We start from the raw sequence: 19024 nt of genomic DNA on the forward strand, positions 1-19024 counted from the left end.
AAGCTGCAGATAAGCTCTGGCCAACAAACATAATGTTCAGCCTAAATAACATATCTTTACTTAAAAAATCACACCATGGTTATTTAATATATTTCTCAATTAAAATGTGAATTATATAGATTTTTTTTAAATCCCTCTAATATCTCATATCATATCGCAATATCATTTAAAATAATCATCATCATTTTTTTATGTTTCTAATCGTGAAGCCTTGGTATACAGTGTGAGGGTTTTGTATTGTGTTTTTCTATTTTCACATTGTCAATTCTGTAATATCCTACGCTCTTTCAATGCACCGCAATTTTTTCCGCCATCGTTATCTACCTCATTCCAATCCACCTATTACATTTCCTGAAATGGCATGTTGAAGACTGTTTGAACAAATAAGTCCCCACCACTAACACAAAGTGACTTCCTTGATGCGGATATCATTGAAGTGTGTGTGGATTTACGCTGAGCAGCAGCGGCGTTTCTGTCTGAGTAGAAGCAGTGACGGCGTTAGCATTAAGCTGGAATTATCCTCTTTTTGAGCCAGGTAAACACTGCCAGTGTCCTCCGCTTTTATCAGGCACACAGAAAAAGAAGCCTTAAACCATAACGATATTGCAGTGGACAAAAGCAAAATACCTTCATTTCCATTTGAAAACACGCTGTGTAGCCCCAGGCGGGCTCCAAATTGCCGCAACCGTTTGTTAATGTTCCTCAGTTTTTGCAATTTAAAAGTAATTACTTCGAGTCCGTGTGAGGGAATGAGGTCTGGTAAATAGAGTTTGGTTATTGTCTTGGCTCTATTGCACTCCTCTGTCTTAGATAGAGCGAGATTGTGCGTACATGTCATGGCTGAAAAAATAAATGGGAATGTGTGTGTTGATGGCCCTGTCACTGTCGTATCCATTCTCATTAAGGCGTGACATTCAGGTACACGGTGGCACACACACAACTCACTGACACACACACACACACACACACGCGCTGGCTGAATGTCAGGCCCTAATGAAAGTGGATATGAGCGAGACAGGTAATTCACTGTCGAACCTCTGAAGACACACACAGGAAGTGGGCTGGCTTCGTTGTGCTTTACATTATCTACTCCTTTTATACATACTCATTTAGCACTCAGCTCCCCCTGTGCGACGCTTCATCAACACTGATTTCTGTTTCCGACGCTCCTTTTTCTCCCCACATGACACTAGAGGCCCACTCAAACATTATCCTGCCCCCGCTGCACACACAAACACACACACACACACACACACTCTCACCGCCAATGCACACGCGTTCGAGCGCATGTAAATGAGAGCTTAAGTAGAGCATGAGAGACAACAGAGCAGTGTCTGTTTTAATAGTAAACAACCACATCTGTCAATTGCAGTAAAGAGGATCAGACAAGAGGAAGACATTATTAGATTAATAAGGGCTGATGTTGAGGGACATATAAAGCTGGATGATCCCATAGGTGTCAATATAACACAACCATAGGTGTATACATATAAAGTTTCACCGAAGTCCGTAGTTGTTTATTTAATATACTGTTATTTATATGTTTATTCGTATTACCATGGCCCACTCTTACCTGTCCTATCCTGTGATTCAATAGTTTTCATGTTGCGGCTTTAACGCTTGAATTTCCCAACAGGGATCAATAAAGTTATCTTATAAAATCCACTTCCACAAATAAGTCTCAAGATATCTACTTTTTGACTGTGTTTTATCACATCTGACAAAGGATTTTTAATGTTTGGGTTGTAAATCACCAGTTTTCTTTTTTTAGAAACCCTAAGTGATAATACGTCAAATGTTATCCGTTTTAGGGACGGCATTACTATACCTTCTACTATGAAAATATGGATAACATTGTTTCGAGTCAGGAGCTTTTATGTTATCATGCAAACAAACAAACTACCTTTTGTCTGTAGAAAACAGACAAAGAAATGATTGCAGAGATCGGTTATTAAAAAATTGATGTATTGAGAAATAATTGAGAAATCAAACCATTATCTGTAAATGGCATTGGAGACCAAGGAGAGTATAGGCTAGAGTGAAGTCGTTGTTTTGAATTTGCAATATGGAGTAGTGCGATATTCAAATTAGAGGAAGCACAATCTTTGTTAAAGGCTAAATATATGTTAGAATACAATTGTTTTATATCATTTTAAATATTTTGTGTAGCAACAGGTTTACACATCTTATTCTAAAGATCACCAACACATATTTGTTTTGTACAGATCTTCTTAGAACAATCACACCATGACATTTTAATATGTTTTCAATGAGAATGAGGCAAAACATTTCCAATCACTTATTGTTTTTGCAATATGAGTCAAAAATAATCACAATTAGTTCTTTTTTCCAAATCATGTAGCTGTAAATATCAGGGAAAAGCACCCTTTTTAATGCTTTTCTCTGTGCTTTTCGTGTGTTGGAGACAAAAGGTTAAAATAAATGTGCACGGATGCTCCAGACTCTATGTGCACACTTGTACGGACAAGAGGGCCTCCTGCTTCCCTTTTAGTAGCTGCAGATAACATGGTTTGACATTTAAAGGCTCAGTGGGTGGTAAATAAATGAGATGGAGGAGGCTCAGAGCATAAACTCTCTTGAAAGCTATGAGAGATTGATTTGCAAGGTAAACGGACCGGAGCTTATAAGTTCAGTTTGCGTGTATGCTTGGGAGAGATTGGAAGTGATGTGTGAGGCTCTCTCCACGCTTGTCTCTGAGAGTTGACCTCAGGGAGTTTAGTCAGCTTTATTAGGGAGAGAACTCCTGCTCAAGTCTGTAACTTCTGACAAAAAGTTCTACTTCTCTGCGTCGGAGGGTCAAACCACGGCCTGACGCAGGTGCTGAGGTGTATATTTAAACACTGTAATTACATAATTATACATATGGATTCCATAATTGTGCAGGTGCTTATTGCTATGTATCATTTTGAGAATATAGGCTGTCATGGCTACTCTGACGCATATGTCAATCACATAAAAATAGGAGATTTCTACTTCTGGAGACACGGTCTGAGGCACATTCCATCTGAGGATGAAAAACACGTATATCAAGGGCTACAATCATCCAAACTCTATGATATATTCTGAAACGGAATCTTAGTAAAGGTTAAATAAGGTCTGTGGTCAACACAAGCTGAATAGATTTTCATGTTTTGTTCTACGATAAAATATGTCAGTAAATAGCATCTGGCTAACGTTAGCATCTGGCTAACGTCTGAAGCCTGTGTGGTAAAACAGTGTAGCTCAATTGGTAGAGCGATAGAGCTGGTTTCATCTCTTTTGTCTGCCCTCTTCAAATCTGTCGCTACAATAAAAGGCTCTGGTTGCCCAAAAATAACTTTAAATAAAAAAAATAAAAACAGTGACTGCTACAAAAGTGAAATGAGACTACTTAATGTCATTATGCTAGACTTTAGCTTAGCGGTGCTGACGTTATGTCATGTGACCGTGTTGTACTTATTTTATAGCCTAGCTTTTTACTTTTAGTAATGCTTTAACAATCATAACATTGATGTTAATAGGTGGAGATTATCCTGCCATAACATTCTTTAAAGTATCATATTTTGCCACATAGCTTTTTTTCTGCAATATTCAAAAATCCAATGAAAACATACCACTGCTTTTTGTCGGGGGAGCCCTTACGATGCTACCTTCTTGGGTTGGTCAACAACAATACGTCATCCCTATGCACTCTATACGTATGAAGTTTATTTTTGAGATGAATGGTTATTATACACACACTGATCCATCTACTAATAACATGAAAAAACACACAACATACAGTAGAGATGTGTGTGTTTGGAGATGTTTTATGAGGGCCAATCCTCTTGCTAAAGCATGATTGACATTGTGTGCCTTCAACGATCCAAATTATGCAGAAAAGTATCCACGTGAGGCATTTTTGTGTAGATTTGTCAAAAATTGTAAGACACAAAACAAAAATAACATTTCAGAGAGGAGTTCTTTCCCAGTGGAATTGTCTCCTGGGGAGAGAGATTTCTGTGAATGCTTTATTCTCTTCAGATGTGAAAACTGTGCAACGTTGGAGACAGTCTGCCGCTGAAAATCTCTCTCCTAAAATAGTATCAAAAATAAATTGATGCTCCACCACCGGTATCGAGTTAATGACATGTTATTTTCAAAATATCTGAATCGAGAGAGCATTAAACACAAAGCAGTTTCAACTTTTTAATGACCACAAAGTTTGTTGGTTAACATTAATTGACTGTTATTAATAAATTCAGTGTATTGTTATATCTTTACAATCTACAAGGGACTCGTGGAATATTCTAGCGACGTAGAATCATCCTGTTGCCCCTTGCTGTTCGTCCAAAGGTGGCCCATTCAAAACAAATCAGATGCTTTACTAATAATACAACATGAAGTGTGATCGCACCCAGAGGCAGAGTTTTAACAGACGTCTTTTATAGACTCAAATCTATAAAAATTATATTCTGAAACCGACAACAAAAATCTTCAATCGTGCATGAGAGGATGGGAGTCAGGATTCTTCCCTGTTCCTTGCTGTTCCTGTTCATTGTTAAGACTTGAATGTAATATTTACAAATCATTTGTTAATTCATGGTTTTGCCTGATCATTGATGTTGTTTCCCACGCATTAGTGACATATCTGAAAGTTTGAGCTGTTTCTAATCTTTAATACATTATTCAATATCCCCCTACGGTCAGATCAAAGCTGGTTTTGTTTCTCTAAGTAAAACCAACACATGCCACTTTCCCTCCTCATGTTCTCATCACTTAAGGCCAAAGTTGACCAACCATCCGATCGCCCGTAAAACTTTCAAGTGCAGCCGAGTCTTCAGGGAGCATCGAGCGTAGAGGCCCCCGGCCCCTCTCCCAGGGCAGGACCCTCATTCTGGGCTTGTTTCCTCCCGCTCGCTGGGTGTCAGCTGGAGTAATGAGATATTTAGCAGAGAGGTTTGGGGAGTACTGTCTCCGGGGGAATCCACTGACACTCTCCCTCCCAATGCAATCCTCCCCTCGTCTCCTTTATCTGTTAGCGGGCAGGATAAAGAGGCGAAATTATGGAGGGGGGGGGGGCAGTAAATATGGCCGCCGTAAGACAGGGGAGATGCACGCTCAGCTGATAACGTCCAGCCGTAGTCACACACAAGGAGAAACATATACAGAGTACATTTGTAAAAGTGTGCTTTTAAATGATGCATTTACTGAATAGGAATTTTTTTATATAGATAGGTTTTTATCTTTTTTTGTATTATTCTTATTGACAATAGATATACTAAATTGATCTCAAATTGGTAAATAGTTTTGTTACAGCAGCATGTTTACAAGGCATTGCACATGAGTTAAAAATATGATAAAATGCAACAAAAAATACTACATTTTATACAGATCAATAGTATTAAGATAAATATATATATCTATAGTAAGACATTTCTTATTTTTTTTAAGATCTGGGTGATGATATTAATAACAGTAAAAATTGGGAAAGAAAAGAGAAAAGATATTTAAAAATCATTTGAAAAATAAAGAAAAGAACATTGAAAATAATTAATAAATAATTAAAACATATATATAAAGAAAAGAGAAAGGAACATTGAAAATAAATAATACAAAAAATGTATAATGAAAAAGAATAAACAAAGTTACTTCTTTTTTCATTGCTTCAGAAATAACCTCTTTCTCCAAAGAACTGCTTTTTGCAGTGCCATCCAAAGCCTCTGTCACGAAAACTATAGGTTACTTACGTAACCCCAGTTCTCAGAGTAACATGAAGTGAGATGTCTCACTATGGGATGCGCCTCATCGCGGAGCAAACAGAAGCATCAATCTCATTACGCCAATCCTGATTGGCTGGAGATCTTGACGTCAGCGAAATCACCCCCTATAAGTAGCTTGCGCCACAACGCATGCGCCATTCAAAATAAGCACCTCTTCTCGCTTCACCATAGCAAGGAGGGCCGTCTGGTGAGACATCTCACTTCATGTTACTCTGAGAACTGGGGTTACGTAAGTAACCTATAGTTCTCATTCATAACACTCCGTTCGATGTCTCACTATGGGAAATTGTAGCTCCCGTATTGCCAGACGAGATTATCTCGAAAATCACCAAACCAACCAGAACTTAACAGGTAGAGCTCTGACTCAACCAGGTGCCCAGCACTGCTTGAGTCACACTGGGAGCAGAACGTCCAGCCTGTTAGGAGGCAGACAAAAGTGAGCGGCGAGGACCAGCTCGCCGCTGCACCAATGTCTTTGATGGGAGACATCCTGGACAGAGTCCAGAATGCAGCCAGACTCTGAGTCGAAAGAGCTCGTGGACCCGAGGGTGCCTGCGAACTCTGACTCGTATGAGCCCCAAAGCAATTGCTTCCACAGACCAGTGGGAGAGCCGTTGCTTAGTAACAGGCTTGCCCTTATAAGGGTTAGCCCAGGACACAAGGGGTTGGTCATTATGACAAAGCACCCTTGATCTGTCCCTGTACGTGCGTGAAGCACGGGCTGGACACGGCAAATCCGGCCGCTGTTCCCCGGAGGAATACAGTGGCGGGGAGGATGCCTTAATGTCAAATGTGGTACCCGAACCGACCGCCTTAAGATAAAGGCAGGGTCAGGCTTCAACCACACTCTGTTTGCCCTGGGGCAAACTGAGTGCATGAAAACTGTACAGATAGTGCATGAGTGCCACTGGCTCGCTTGGCAGCTGCCAGGGTCAGCATCATGTCACACTGTATTCAGATTGTACCACTCACGGGCCAGGCCCATAGAGCCAAGCGCTCTGGGTGTGGGTGAAAGATCGCCCCCCCCGCTTGGGACAATATGTCCCTGCGTAGTGGGAGCTGCCATGGCTGCCCGCACAGCAGCTGATATATCTCCGCTAGCCAGTACATAGCTGGCCAGTGCGGAGCTATCAGGATAAGTGTGTGGCGTTGCTCTCTCACTCTGGCCAGAGTTGGGGGTATCAGAGCCAGGGGTGGGAACGCGTACAGAAGGCCCGGGGGCCAATTGTGCGCGAGTGCATCCACGCCTAACGGTGCATTTAGATCGCGCATCGAAAAGAACAGCTGACACTGAGCGTTGTCTTTCGATGCCAACAGATCCACCGCGGCTCTGCCGTAACGCACCCACAGCTGGCTCACAATCCTTGGATGTAGAGTCCAGTCTGCATAAAGTGGTATACCTCTGGACAGTAGATCTGCCCCCGAAGTTCCTCACTCCTACCGCTCCATAGGATAAGTTTGCGCGCCAGTGTGTGTAACTGGAGAGAACGCAAACCCCCTTGGCGGTTAATATACGATATCGTGGTCGTATTGTCTGTCCTCACGAGGACGTGATGTCCCCTGAGGAAAGGCAGAAAGCGTTTTAGGGTGAGAAACACCGCTAAAAGCTCCAGGTAATTTATGTGTGCCCGCTGGAGGTCTCTGCTCCAGAGACCCCTCACCGGGCGACCTTCATAAATACCTCCCCAACCTGTCAGACATGCGTCCGTGGTGACCACTTTCCGTGAAAGGACAGCACCCATAGGCACACCTCGTACTAGAAAAGTCGGGTGCAGCCAGTGGCGCAGTGTCATTACGCATTTCACAGTAACCATCACTCTCCGCGCGCCATGGCGCGCAGGGTTTAGTTTTAGGGCGGCCACCCAGCGCTGAAACTCCCTCATGTGTAAGCGTCCCAGTCGTACGACCAGGATGGCTGACGCCATGAGCCCCAGCAATCGCAGGCATGATCTGAAGAGAACATGTTTGCGCAGCTGGAAGAGAGCGAGACAAGCTCTGAAAGCTTTCACTCTATCCGCTGACAAGCGAGCTGAAAAGGGCACCGAGTTCAGGTGTAAACCCAGGAAGAGTATAGTCTGCGCGGGGCACAACATGCTCTTCTCTGTGTTTATTATGAAACCCAGGTTGAGCAGGTGCTTTACGAGGACATTCGTCTGCGTAACAGCCTCCTGCTCCGACTGTGCGAGAAGCAGCCAGTCGTCCAGGTAGGTCGCCAGGCGAATACCCTGTTGTCTTAACGGGGCTATCGCGGCTTCCGTACATCGTACAAACACCCTTGGACTGAGAGACAGACCGAAGGGGAGTACTCTGTATTCATAACAGATCCCCTGAAATGCGAATCTCAGATATTTCCTGTGTGGGTAATATACTGGGATGTGAAAATACGCATCTTTCAGGTCGACTGATGTGAACCAGTCGTCTTGTCGCACGAGCCGCAGCAGAGATGTGTGAGTGAGCATTCTGAATTTATATCCTCTTAGATATTTGTTCAGAGCCCTCAAATCAAGTATTGGCCGAATTCCGTTCCCTCCCCGTTTGGGAACGAGGAAGTACTTGGAATAGAAGCCGCCCTGACTCTGCTCGGCGGGTACAATAGATATAGCCCTCTTTTCTAGGAGAGAGAGAATCTCTTTCTCCAGAATATGGGCTGACTCTCCTCGGGCCTGCGAATGCAGAATGCCCGAGAAGCGAGGGGGGGTGACAGCGAATTGGAGTCTGTAGCCCCGTGTTACTGTCTTGAAAACCCAGGCAGATGATGTGAGCATCTTCCACTGCATGCTCCTTAGAGCCAGTGGAGATGTCACATCTCTTCCCCTCTGAGTCTCTATTTGTTGTGTTATGGGGCCCTCTAGTGTCTGAACATAGTGGTGCCCCCCTTTCGACAATCCCCACCGACACTGCGCATGACGGTGGTGCCTTCACAACCCCAGCCGGCACTGCGTATGCGCGTGGCGGTGGTGCTTTTAAAAACCCCAGCCGGCACTGTGCATGCGCGTGGCGGTGGTGCCTTCACAGACCCGCCTGTAATCCGCCTTTTGAGAGATGCCGTAGCTGCTCTTAGAAGGGGAACAGTTGACGGGCTGTTTATTGTTTTTCTTTTCATTTTTCCGAGCTGCGCCCTTGGCTCGAAGCCTGGATGCGTCAGCGGAAAATGATTTGTGACAGAAAAATCAATAAGTGTGTGACATGTGTTTAATGCAGACTTGAGGATGGTGTTGAGGCATCTCTCGAGGCGGCGGGAACACATTTAGAGCTGGGGAACCGTAGACTTCCAGCTCTGTCACAGAGGGGAGAAGGAGGGGCTGTCACGCCCGCTCGCTTCTTCTTCCTCGACTGCTGGCCGAAATTCTGGGTTGGCTGCGCCTGAGCTGCAGCCGGAACCGGAGATTTTCTAGGCCAGCTCGCCCTTCTAGGCCAGCTCGCCCTCGGGGCGGGCTTTTCTTCACGACCCCAGCCGGCACTGCGCATGCGCGTGACGGTGGTGCCTTTACAGCCCCAGCCGGCACTGCGCATGCGCGTGACGGTGGTGCCTTCACAGACCCGTCAATTGTCCGCCCTTTGAGAGAGGCCGTAGCTGCTCTCAGAAGGGGAACAGTTGACGGACTGTTTATTGTTTTTATTGTTTTTCTTTTCATTTTCGAGCTACGCCCTTGGCTCGAAGCCTGGATACGTCAGCGGAAAATGTTTTATGACAGAAAAATCAATAAGTGTGTGACATGTGTTTACGCGGACTTGAGGATGGTGTTGAGGCATCTCTCGAGGCGGCGGCAACACATTTAGAGCTGGGGAACCGTAGACTTCCAGCTCTGTCACAGAGGGGAGAAGGAGGGGCTGTCACGCCGCTCGCTTCTTCTTCCTCGACTGCTGGCCGAAATTCTGGGTTGGCTGCGCCTGGGCTGCAGCCGGAACCGGAGATTTTCTAGGCCAGCTCGCCCTCGTCCCCTGCCTGGGCTGGGGACTCGGGACGGACTGCGACCTCTGCGTTTTCGGTATTTTGAACCGAGCAGAGTTCGGAGCAGCTTGGACGAAGGGCTGCCGCTGCGAAGGCAGCGGCTGGGCCCTTCGAGGGAGGCAGAGGTGGAGGGCCTCGTCCTCCTTCTTTTTCGACTCGCATCTCCTCTGCATGGAGGCAAGAGCGGAGCCGAAAATCCCCTCGGGAACGATGGGCATGTCAAGCACATCCTGAACAACGTTCAGAGCCCTGGCGGACAACGCTGCGGCTCTGTAGGACCGTTCAGTCATGGTCGACTGGAAACGGTCCACCTTCGCTGGCAGCGTGGGGTTCCTGCTTGGTGACCCATCCTCGGTGGGAGGTGGGCTGCCACCAGCAGTTCCATCGGCGGTATGCGGAGCAGGCCGAGCCTCTACGGGCGAGACCATGGTGAGGTCTTGCCGGGAGCTCCCGCCTGGTGAGGCGTGGGGCTCCGTTCCCGCGTCTCTTGCCGCCACCGGGTCCCGGCCTGAACGGCGTGGGATCCCGGTTCCGCAGCTGCCGCTGTTAGTGAGCCCCAGACCGACACAGTGAGGGGCTCAGTCTCTGCGGCGGACGCCCCCGTGTCTTGATTGCCAAACGGCGAATCAGTGGACATGAGGGAGTCCTGTTCCAACAAGCTAGCTTGGTGTGCTAGCCGTCGGTGGAGGCTCTTTCGGGTGAAAAGGGCACAATGCCCGCACGAGCCGGGGTTGTCGATAGCCTCCTGGGCGTGTTCCAGCCCGAGGCAGGACGAGCAGACCTGGTGTGAGTCTGTGCCTGCTATCTTCAACCCGCAGCCGCATGACCGAGCCTCCGAGTCCCTGACTCCTCTGGTGTGAGGGGGAGAGGCGTCCATCTTGTTCGCATCGTGGCGTGGAGAGGACCCGCTCGTAACAGGTACGTCGTTGAGAGAAAAAGTGTTACCAACCCGTCCTTAATCCGGAGAAAAAGGGACGGTGTGGGTCCTTTGTTCTCAAAGAATATTGACTGGTGTGTCAATATACTTCTAATCCTTTTCTCCTCCGTGAGAGAGAAAAAGAAAAGCGTCCTCGCTACCGTGGTGTCGGTAGTAAGGGGAAGCTAGCTAGCAACAGGTGCGTAGCTAGCTTGAGAAAATCAAAACCTTACCTTACTTTCCGGGGAAAGAACGGCGAGGTCGATTTTAATACTAACTGGCGTTAGTATTACCGTCTTCTTGCGAAGCAGAAGGAGTAGCCGGCGAGCGCCCGTCGACCGAATTGGTTATATTTGGGTTCAGTCTGTGGACCGTTAAGCTTGTCCGGCTACTATAGAGATGTGCTCTGAAGCGAGAAGAGGTGTTTGAATGGCGCATGCGTTGTGGCGCAAGCTACTTATAGGGGGTGATTTCCCTGACGCTGACGTCAAGATCACCAGCCAATCAGGATTGGCGTAATGAGATTGATGCTTCTGTTTGCTCCGCGATGAGGCGCATCCCATAGTGAGACATCGAACGGAGTGTTATGAATGAGAACCTCACTTTTACACAACACACCTGAACTGACACATTCCGCCCCACACACACACGGGGTTACACACTTGACATATATCTCCTGACTGTAAAGAAGCCAAATCCCTCCTCTCCCCTGCCGAGTGCGGATCGTGCCTCAAACTAAATGTTTCAATCAAAAGCTTTTTATTCTCCCGTGGCAGATTGCCTTTGTTTCCGACGGATTCGCCCCTAGTTAGGCTTTGATTGCAGCGTGTGAGTAATTCTGTGGTGTGATTATGACTCTGTGGTAAGCTTTGTGTGTTCCAACCGTCGCTGCAACTTTAATCAGGAGCGTTTCTTTTGTGACACACAGGGGATAGACATGTGGACAATTAGTCACACTTCCCATTGTCCCATTGTCCAAATCTCAAAATCTTCCTCTTGCCCTCTCCACCTCTGGGTCTCCCAATCTCTGCCTTTTTTTACACACTCTTCCTCTCTTACACACACACACACACACACACACACACACACACACACACACACACACACACACACACACACACACACACACACACACACACACACTTCAAGTCTCTCTTCATATGAGATGATGAAATAGTTGGCGAACTCAGGAAATCTGTTTCTGGTGAAAGTGTTCTGGACTAAGAGATAACTGAGCCCTTGTGGGGGGAAGAAGAAAGCCCACCGGCTTTAGAGTCAACTTTCCTGTGTGACTCTGTGTGTGTGTCCTATGTCACTCAGTGTGTATGTGTGTGTGTGAGTGCGAGGAAATTGTATTTGGTGGTTTTAATTAAGAATAGATTTTTTTCTCTTTGCTGATGTAAAGTTCGTTAATACAGAAATGTGTGGTTGTTCTTTTGTGAGTCCCTCCAGTGTGTGTGTGTGTGTGTGTGTGTGTGTGTGTGTGTGTGTGTGTGTGTGTGTGTGTGTGTGTGTGTGTGTGTGTGTGTGCGTGCGTGCGTGCGTGCGTGCGTGCGTGCGTGCGTGCGTGCGTGCGTGCGTGCGTGCGTGCGTGTGTTCCCCTTCATCGTAAAAACCTTCATTTTCTTGCCGTTATTATACTGTATGTATTCAGTGTATTATTCATTTGAATGTTTAGGTGTGTTCCCTACCAGATTCCCTAATTATCTTCTGTTTCCTTTCCCATTGTCCTCATCTTCCCTTTCCTCTCTACATCTATCCTTTCATTTCTATATATCCTTTTCTGTTCTTCTTGCTCTTTCCATTTTTCTTTTACTTCCTCCTCTCTCTTTCATCTTCCTCTCATGTTCTATGTACTTTCTTGTCTCCTCTCTTCTCGTATCCTCTGCTCCCCTGTTCTTTTACTCTCCTCTTGCATTCATCTTCATCCTCCCTCCCATTTTCTCTCCTCTACACTTTCTTGATTCTTTTCCTCATCCCCTTCCTCTCCCCCTTCCTCCCTCTCAGGGCTGCTCGTCTCCCATCGTGGTGAAGTTTGCTGACACGCAGAAGGACAAGGAGCAGCGGCGTCTGCAGCAGCAGCTGGCGCAGCAAATGCAGCAGCTCAACAGTGCGACCACCTGGGGGAGCCTGACGGGCCTGGGGGGGCTCACCCCGCAGTACCTGGCTGTAAGGAGCGCCGCCTCCATCACCTCCCCCCCCTCCTACACCCCTTACTGCAGCACCATGGCCAACGTCGCTGCAGTCAGTGCCCATATTCAAAAATATCCAGATCCCCTGAAATCTTCCTCCCTTCTTTCCTTTGTTCCCTTATTCCTCTCCTCCATCCTCTCCTATGGGCTGACGGGGAAATGAGGTCTCTGAACAGGATGCTAAAAGCCAATCATATGTTATGTATATCAAAAATGTAACAAGAGAAAAAAATATATAGAATACATCCTCTGTTTTTCACCTGTTAGTGCCCTATACATTATCAATGCAAGGACACATTTTTTGTCTTTACAAATGTTGTAAATTGCAGTACATGTTTTGGCCCAAAATAACAATTGTACATATCTTTACCCAATACTGTTTCCTCCTAGAAATGTCATTGACTTGCTTGGTTGGATATTCATTAAAAGTCTCTGTGGCAAAAGCCCGGAAATAAATACATTTATTAATATTTCCTAGCATTTGTCAAAGTGGTTGAAACTGAGGATGTACACCCCAGTGGCTACCTTTTAGTGTTAATCCAAATACATACATTTCCATAACAATTTCATAGTATACAAACCACATGTTTAGGACCCAGGATTTACCCATGTTCTCTCTGGTTTTCCTTATGCCGTAAATAATTGTTATCCATTGAAAAATATGTACCTTATCTCCAAATGTGCTAATTTAAACCTTTCGACAAACAATACATTATTGTTTGTTTGTTTTTTAATTGATTAAGTAAAATACTTGGCCATAACCAAGTCAAGTTTCAGAGATTCAATTAATGTTATATATTCACCTATTATGGTCAATTCTTAAGACTTGTGTGGGATTAACCCCCCCCAAAAAAGACTTGCAGGGACAGTTTGGGGCCCCTGGGAGTCCACTGATCCCCAATTTGAGGAATCCTGCATTGGAGGGTCTGCTGCTCAGCATCTGAGACCCTCTGCAGTTCATTTGTTTGATTTGGGGGATTTGCTGGTTTTAAAGTAGTGTTCAGAAACCTCGTTCTCTCTCTCTTCAGTCTTTACATTTTCAGAGCCTTATACTCGGGACTCTTTGTGTAGAAAGTCCCAACCCTTTCCTCAATTGCGCTTCCCTTTCTAAACTAACAGCCCAAATTCTACTTATATGTGAAAGTTTAGAGATTTGTTAAGTGCAATTAACACCTGTCAGCCCAGGCAAACATCCCACCTTTACTGGATAATAATGCATGTGCTTGTGTGAAAATGTGAGATGTTTAAATTGGGCTCCAACATGTGTCTCCTCTGTCAGCCCCCTTTTATATTAAGCTCCATTCTAGATGGAAAGAAGTCACACACAGTACAGAAACAAGATGTTAATTTGCTGTTAATTCAAGTCTTTGGAGGATGACTTTTTGATCATCAGTATTCCACTTTTGTTTTGGAAATCTAATTAGTTGGCTAGATTAGAGCTCTCATGCTCAACTTGTCTGGAAGAATCACACCGGAATACAAACAGTGTTTTCTTAGAGGAGAGATCAAACTATATTAGCAGCTCATTTACGAGTACTGAGGCAAAACCCACAGTAAAGCTCTCGTTATTAGCTTCTCGGTGTTGCCATGCATTTAGCAATGTGCTGTCCCGTTGATTTTGCTCAGGTTTAACTGCTTAGGATTCATAAAATATACATCTGTGTTACACCTTCTTAGCCAACTTCATCCCCAACACATTAATACACATGTAACGTTTGTTTCAAGATTCAAGGCGCCAATGCTTTTTTGTCATATTTACAATCGCTAGTTTGGCCAATGAAAAATGAAAAATCTCAGGTTCTTTCAACAATGCAACGTAAATATATATATAAGATATAAATAATAAAGCGAGTGCAAGAAGAAAAAGAAATGGAGAAGAGTATGTTTATGCGTGTAAAATAGATAATGTAAGAATGTCAATCCACACAGTGGCAGTTTTTGGAATATATGATCAATAGGCCTATTTTCCGTGAAATTCGACCTACTTTTATCGATAAAATAAGGTCAAATTGAATAAACAAATGCTTTACATTTGAATAAAACGCCTTTAATTCAATGAAAGTAGTCATCATTAACAGTTTTTGCTAAGCTAGAAACCACCCATGTGATGTTTGTTCCCCCTATTTCTGATGTTTAAACATTTAGCAACGGATCACATTTGACCCTATAAGTTTCTCTGAATCCGCCTAACGCACTCTGTTTCTCCCTCTTCTCTTTCTCTGCCTTGTCTCTCTTCCTCTTTCTTTCTCTCTCTCTCTCTTTTCCCCATCAGTTGCTCCAGCAGGCAACCTCCTCCAGCAACCTCGGAGCCTTCAGCGGGATCCAGCAGATGGCCGGTGAGTCCAAAGAAAAGTAGATAAACCTTCACTGTACCGCCATTAACGACGGGAACGGACCCTTTGTTGCGCCTATTCTTTTCCACAGACTTCTAAAAGAGGACCAAAGAGCATAACAGATGAACTCGCGTGGTGCAGTAAAGAGAGATCTCTGCCCTGAAGATGTATTAACTGTTACTAAGAATTGTCTTGATCTTTTAATGAGGCCAGACCAAGAGTGGTGCCCTGGGCGTGTGACAGTAACACCGAGGCTGTGCCGGGGATGGATGAATCGTGGGTAAGGGGGAGGTTGGGAGAAAAGGGAGTGGATCAAATGGGTGAAAGTGGGCTCTCATGTCGATATCTTTCACTGCAGACTGGCGCCATCTACTGCTCTCTTCTTCTGTCATCTGTACTAAGATTTCCTTTCAAGAGCATCTGCAGGTTTATGGCAAATTGAAGCCTCTTATAGGTTTTTTTTTTATTATTATTGATTCTACTATTTCAACAATTAGACAATTTATACATCCGACAAACAAACAGAATTAGTATAAAGTATAGCTTATACAGAGGTAGGCCTCCCGTTAGTCAACCAGTTGCAGGATAAAGACACATTCTATATACATACACATACATATGTACACATATACACCTATTTCTAGGGTGAAAAGAAAATAATAAAGTAAAAAAAATACATTCCTACAAGTCCATGTTCAGAAACGGTTTCATTGGCACAATCATTTATTTAAATTTTTTAATTGAGTAATTAAGTCATTACAGGAGAGGGTAAGACAAATGCAGTGTCTAGTATAGAGAAAAGAAAAAGAGAATTTAAAATGTAATACAAAAACAAATGTCAAATTACCAATGGGGTCCAAAGCAACATAAATAATACAACATGAGTTTTGTGTGAGACGTATACGAAATAGGTTTTAAAGCCAGTTTAAAAAAGACTTAAAGATATGAATGTATCTATTTCGCAATGAATGGCCGGTGAAAGTTTCTCAAACTCTAAATGGGTTGAGTAAGAGAAAGGACACCGAGAAATAAAGTGGTAAGGGACAGTGAAACTCTCCTAAGTGAAGCTGAAGCCATAAGGAATGCATAATGCATTAACCCAGTTCTGTATTAATCCGAGCCTTGAGCGTGCCAGGAAGACTCCTATTAAATGTTGAACAAGATAAAATCTCTGTCTTTAAGTAATATAATTTTTGGGCTTTAAATTTAGATTATTTAAGACTTCCAGGGACCCGTGGATACTCGCTTTCATCATCTCTGACTTCTTCTTCTCTCTTTCCATTAAACTTTCATTTCTTTTTTCTTTATTTTAAGCCTCTTTTAGCAGGAACTCTTGCGCCTCCCACCCTCTTCCATCACACTTTCTTACCTCACCTCAACGCCTCCCTCCAGCCTTTCCCACTCTGTCTGTTCTCTCTCCTCTTCCTCTGTTCATCTGTGAGTTTCTTAGCAAGGTGTCAGCTCTTAGTTCCACGCCGTTTAGGCAGTTGACTTGTGGAAGACAGGATAAGGAAATTGCGCAGACACAATAACATTTTCTAAGTGTGATGGGAGTTTCTTAAAAGTGGCCGTCTTGTATCCTGCAGTTTGCTGTTCCCTTGAGTTACGACGCCTTGCCGTTTCCCTCTGGCTGATTAAAACGTTTGCTCAGTGAGCTCAAACACGCATTTCCTTACAAACACACACTCGCACGGATAAATAGGCTGTGGGATTTGGAAGCGAGGGAGAGTGACGGTGTCTGAATCTGGAGATCTGTTGGTCGTCCATCTGCGAGAGAGTTAGCATTAGTGATTGGCAGGAGATGTGACACAGCTGAATGACATCTGGTCCCAGTCTTTAACACTAGGAGCTGCAGAGCTGAGAGGCTTCAATTACACCAATGAGCATTCAATTAGACGCAGCCAGCACAGCGCTGCCATACAGGCTGCACACAGACACACACACACACACACACACACATGCATCCTCGCACACATATGTGCTCACAGTCCCTCACACACACACACACACGCACCATCTGCACAGCCCGGATACTGTGATGTGGGGAGTAGATTCTATTTGTCTCTCTTTCTTTCTCCGTACGGCTCCACTTTATTCCCCTCTAACCCGGTTACTCTTACATCCCGCCTGCTCCTTTTTCTCCACGTGACTGCCTTCAACATTTATTTTCAATGAGGGAGATGACCTTTGACAAATGCAAGGAAGATTTGGGGTGGAGAAGCTTTGAGAAACGGGGGGAAAAGCCTTGCCGGAGAAACAGGGAAGGAAAATAAAAATGGAGGAAAGAAGATGGGAAATGGCAAGAAAATGAAAGGACCAATTAGTAATGTGAAATGCAAGGAGGCAAAGGAAAGGAAATGGGAAAAGAATAGGAAATAAGGAGGAATTATGCATGGAAAAGGAAGGTAGGAAAGGAAGGAAAACGGAAATGAAGATATAAATGGAGAAAGGAAAGGGAAGCAAACACATAGAGGGAAAAGGGTGATGTGATTGAAGGAAAAATACAGTAAGAAAAGAAAGAAGATGAGTCTCAAAAGCAAAAGGATAAATTCAATGAAAGTGAAAGAAACCTAAAACAAATGTTTGTTAAGGACAGTCCAAAAAGAGCAAAGCCAGTGATAGTGGGAGAAATTGAGAATCAAAAAGGAGCACTTAAAGGAAAGGGTAAGGAAATACATCTAAAATGTAATAAAGAACAGACAAAGGAAGAGGAAAGGGACATGAATTAAGGTAAATATGAATGAAAGAAATTAAAGGAAAGTCAAGAAAACTAATGAAATGTCAGTCAAGGTGAGGCGAAGTAACAACAGAATGGCTCCACAGGGACTATTTGTTTACGTTCTAGTGAAAGGCTTTTTGTCCTTAAATGTTTTAGTGGGTCGATCTGAGCCTCTGTGGTCAAACCCAGCAAGGGGGAAATGGCAGTGAAATAAAAATGGCTTTTATATTATAATAAAGAGACATGAAGGAGCGCTCGTATAAACAGCCGGCTTCTCTCAGCGCAGCTCTGCTCGCTCATGTGGAGCGTTTCAGAGAGAGGAACACGGTTGGAATTAGTGCACGATTTAAACGTGCCTTCACAGGAGGAGAAAGAAACAATGATAGCGGCTGTTTTCTTACCTTGCGTAGAAGTAGAAATCCATTTCAGCTTTTGATTTGTCACAGAAAATTGGAGAAAGTCGCTTTGAGAACTAAATTGGTTTTGGCTCTGATGTATAAGTAAGCACAGATTAGTTTAAAAAAAAGACACACACACAAGTGCTCATTTCAGCAGGCATACACACCCGGGGAGAAACAGAGCATTTAGAAACTGGCAGTGGCCTTTTTCCATATGTAACCAACCCTTGTGCCTCACTATAGGACATGTTTGTCTTTTAATGTGAAATATGTCCATGTCTTTGGTTGTGTAAAGGCATCTGGCCTAACATGTGGGTGTTGTGAATTTGGAATGTTAACCTCAGCTTGTATATTAAATCAAACACTCACACAAATGTCCTCATTGAAACTTATTAAAACCAATATTTTCAGCAATTACACCATAACATCATGGATTAAAAGATATCAAGCTTTCAATCTAAAGCCCTGATTGAAAATGATTGTTTGTAATATTTTTCTAACTTTGATACGTGACATTTATGTGATACTTATGATCAGAACTGAAATTGGTTGAAAGATGTAACTCAGGGGAAAGGGAAAATGATATATATGAATATATTGTATTTTTACGGCACTGTTTTGGTTGGTTTTGGCTTGAGGTAAGCACAGATATGTTAAAAAAAAAAGTGTACATGCATATAACAGCAGGCATACAAACTCGACCATATAGAAAGTGGCAGTGTTCTTTTTTTAAATATGTATTTAACCAATGA

The 19024-nt window shown here is 44.0% G+C and overlaps 1 protein-coding gene across 24 annotated transcripts in view; it reads left to right on the forward strand.

Moving 5' to 3' along the window:
• Positions 1-19024, forward strand: part of celf2 (cugbp, Elav-like family member 2) — a 224327-nt gene that overhangs the window by 183467 nt on the left and 21836 nt on the right. For 13 of the 24 annotated variants that reach the window (XM_034225887.1, XM_034225894.1, XM_034225896.1 and 10 more), the window contains 2 exons: positions 12638-12874; positions 15095-15158. In XM_034225887.1, the coding sequence (XP_034081778.1) occupies positions 12638-12874; positions 15095-15158 (301 nt within the window). The remainder of the gene's footprint in view (positions 1-12637; positions 12875-15094; positions 15159-19024) is intronic. The other 11 variants (XM_034225891.1, XM_034225899.1, XM_034225901.1 and 8 more) reach the window with 1 other exon arrangement.

The sequence above is a fragment of the Gymnodraco acuticeps genome, unplaced genomic scaffold, assembly GCF_902827175.1.
Source record: "Gymnodraco acuticeps unplaced genomic scaffold, fGymAcu1.1, whole genome shotgun sequence".
Classification (NCBI taxonomy): domain Eukaryota; kingdom Metazoa; phylum Chordata; class Actinopteri; order Perciformes; family Bathydraconidae; genus Gymnodraco; species Gymnodraco acuticeps.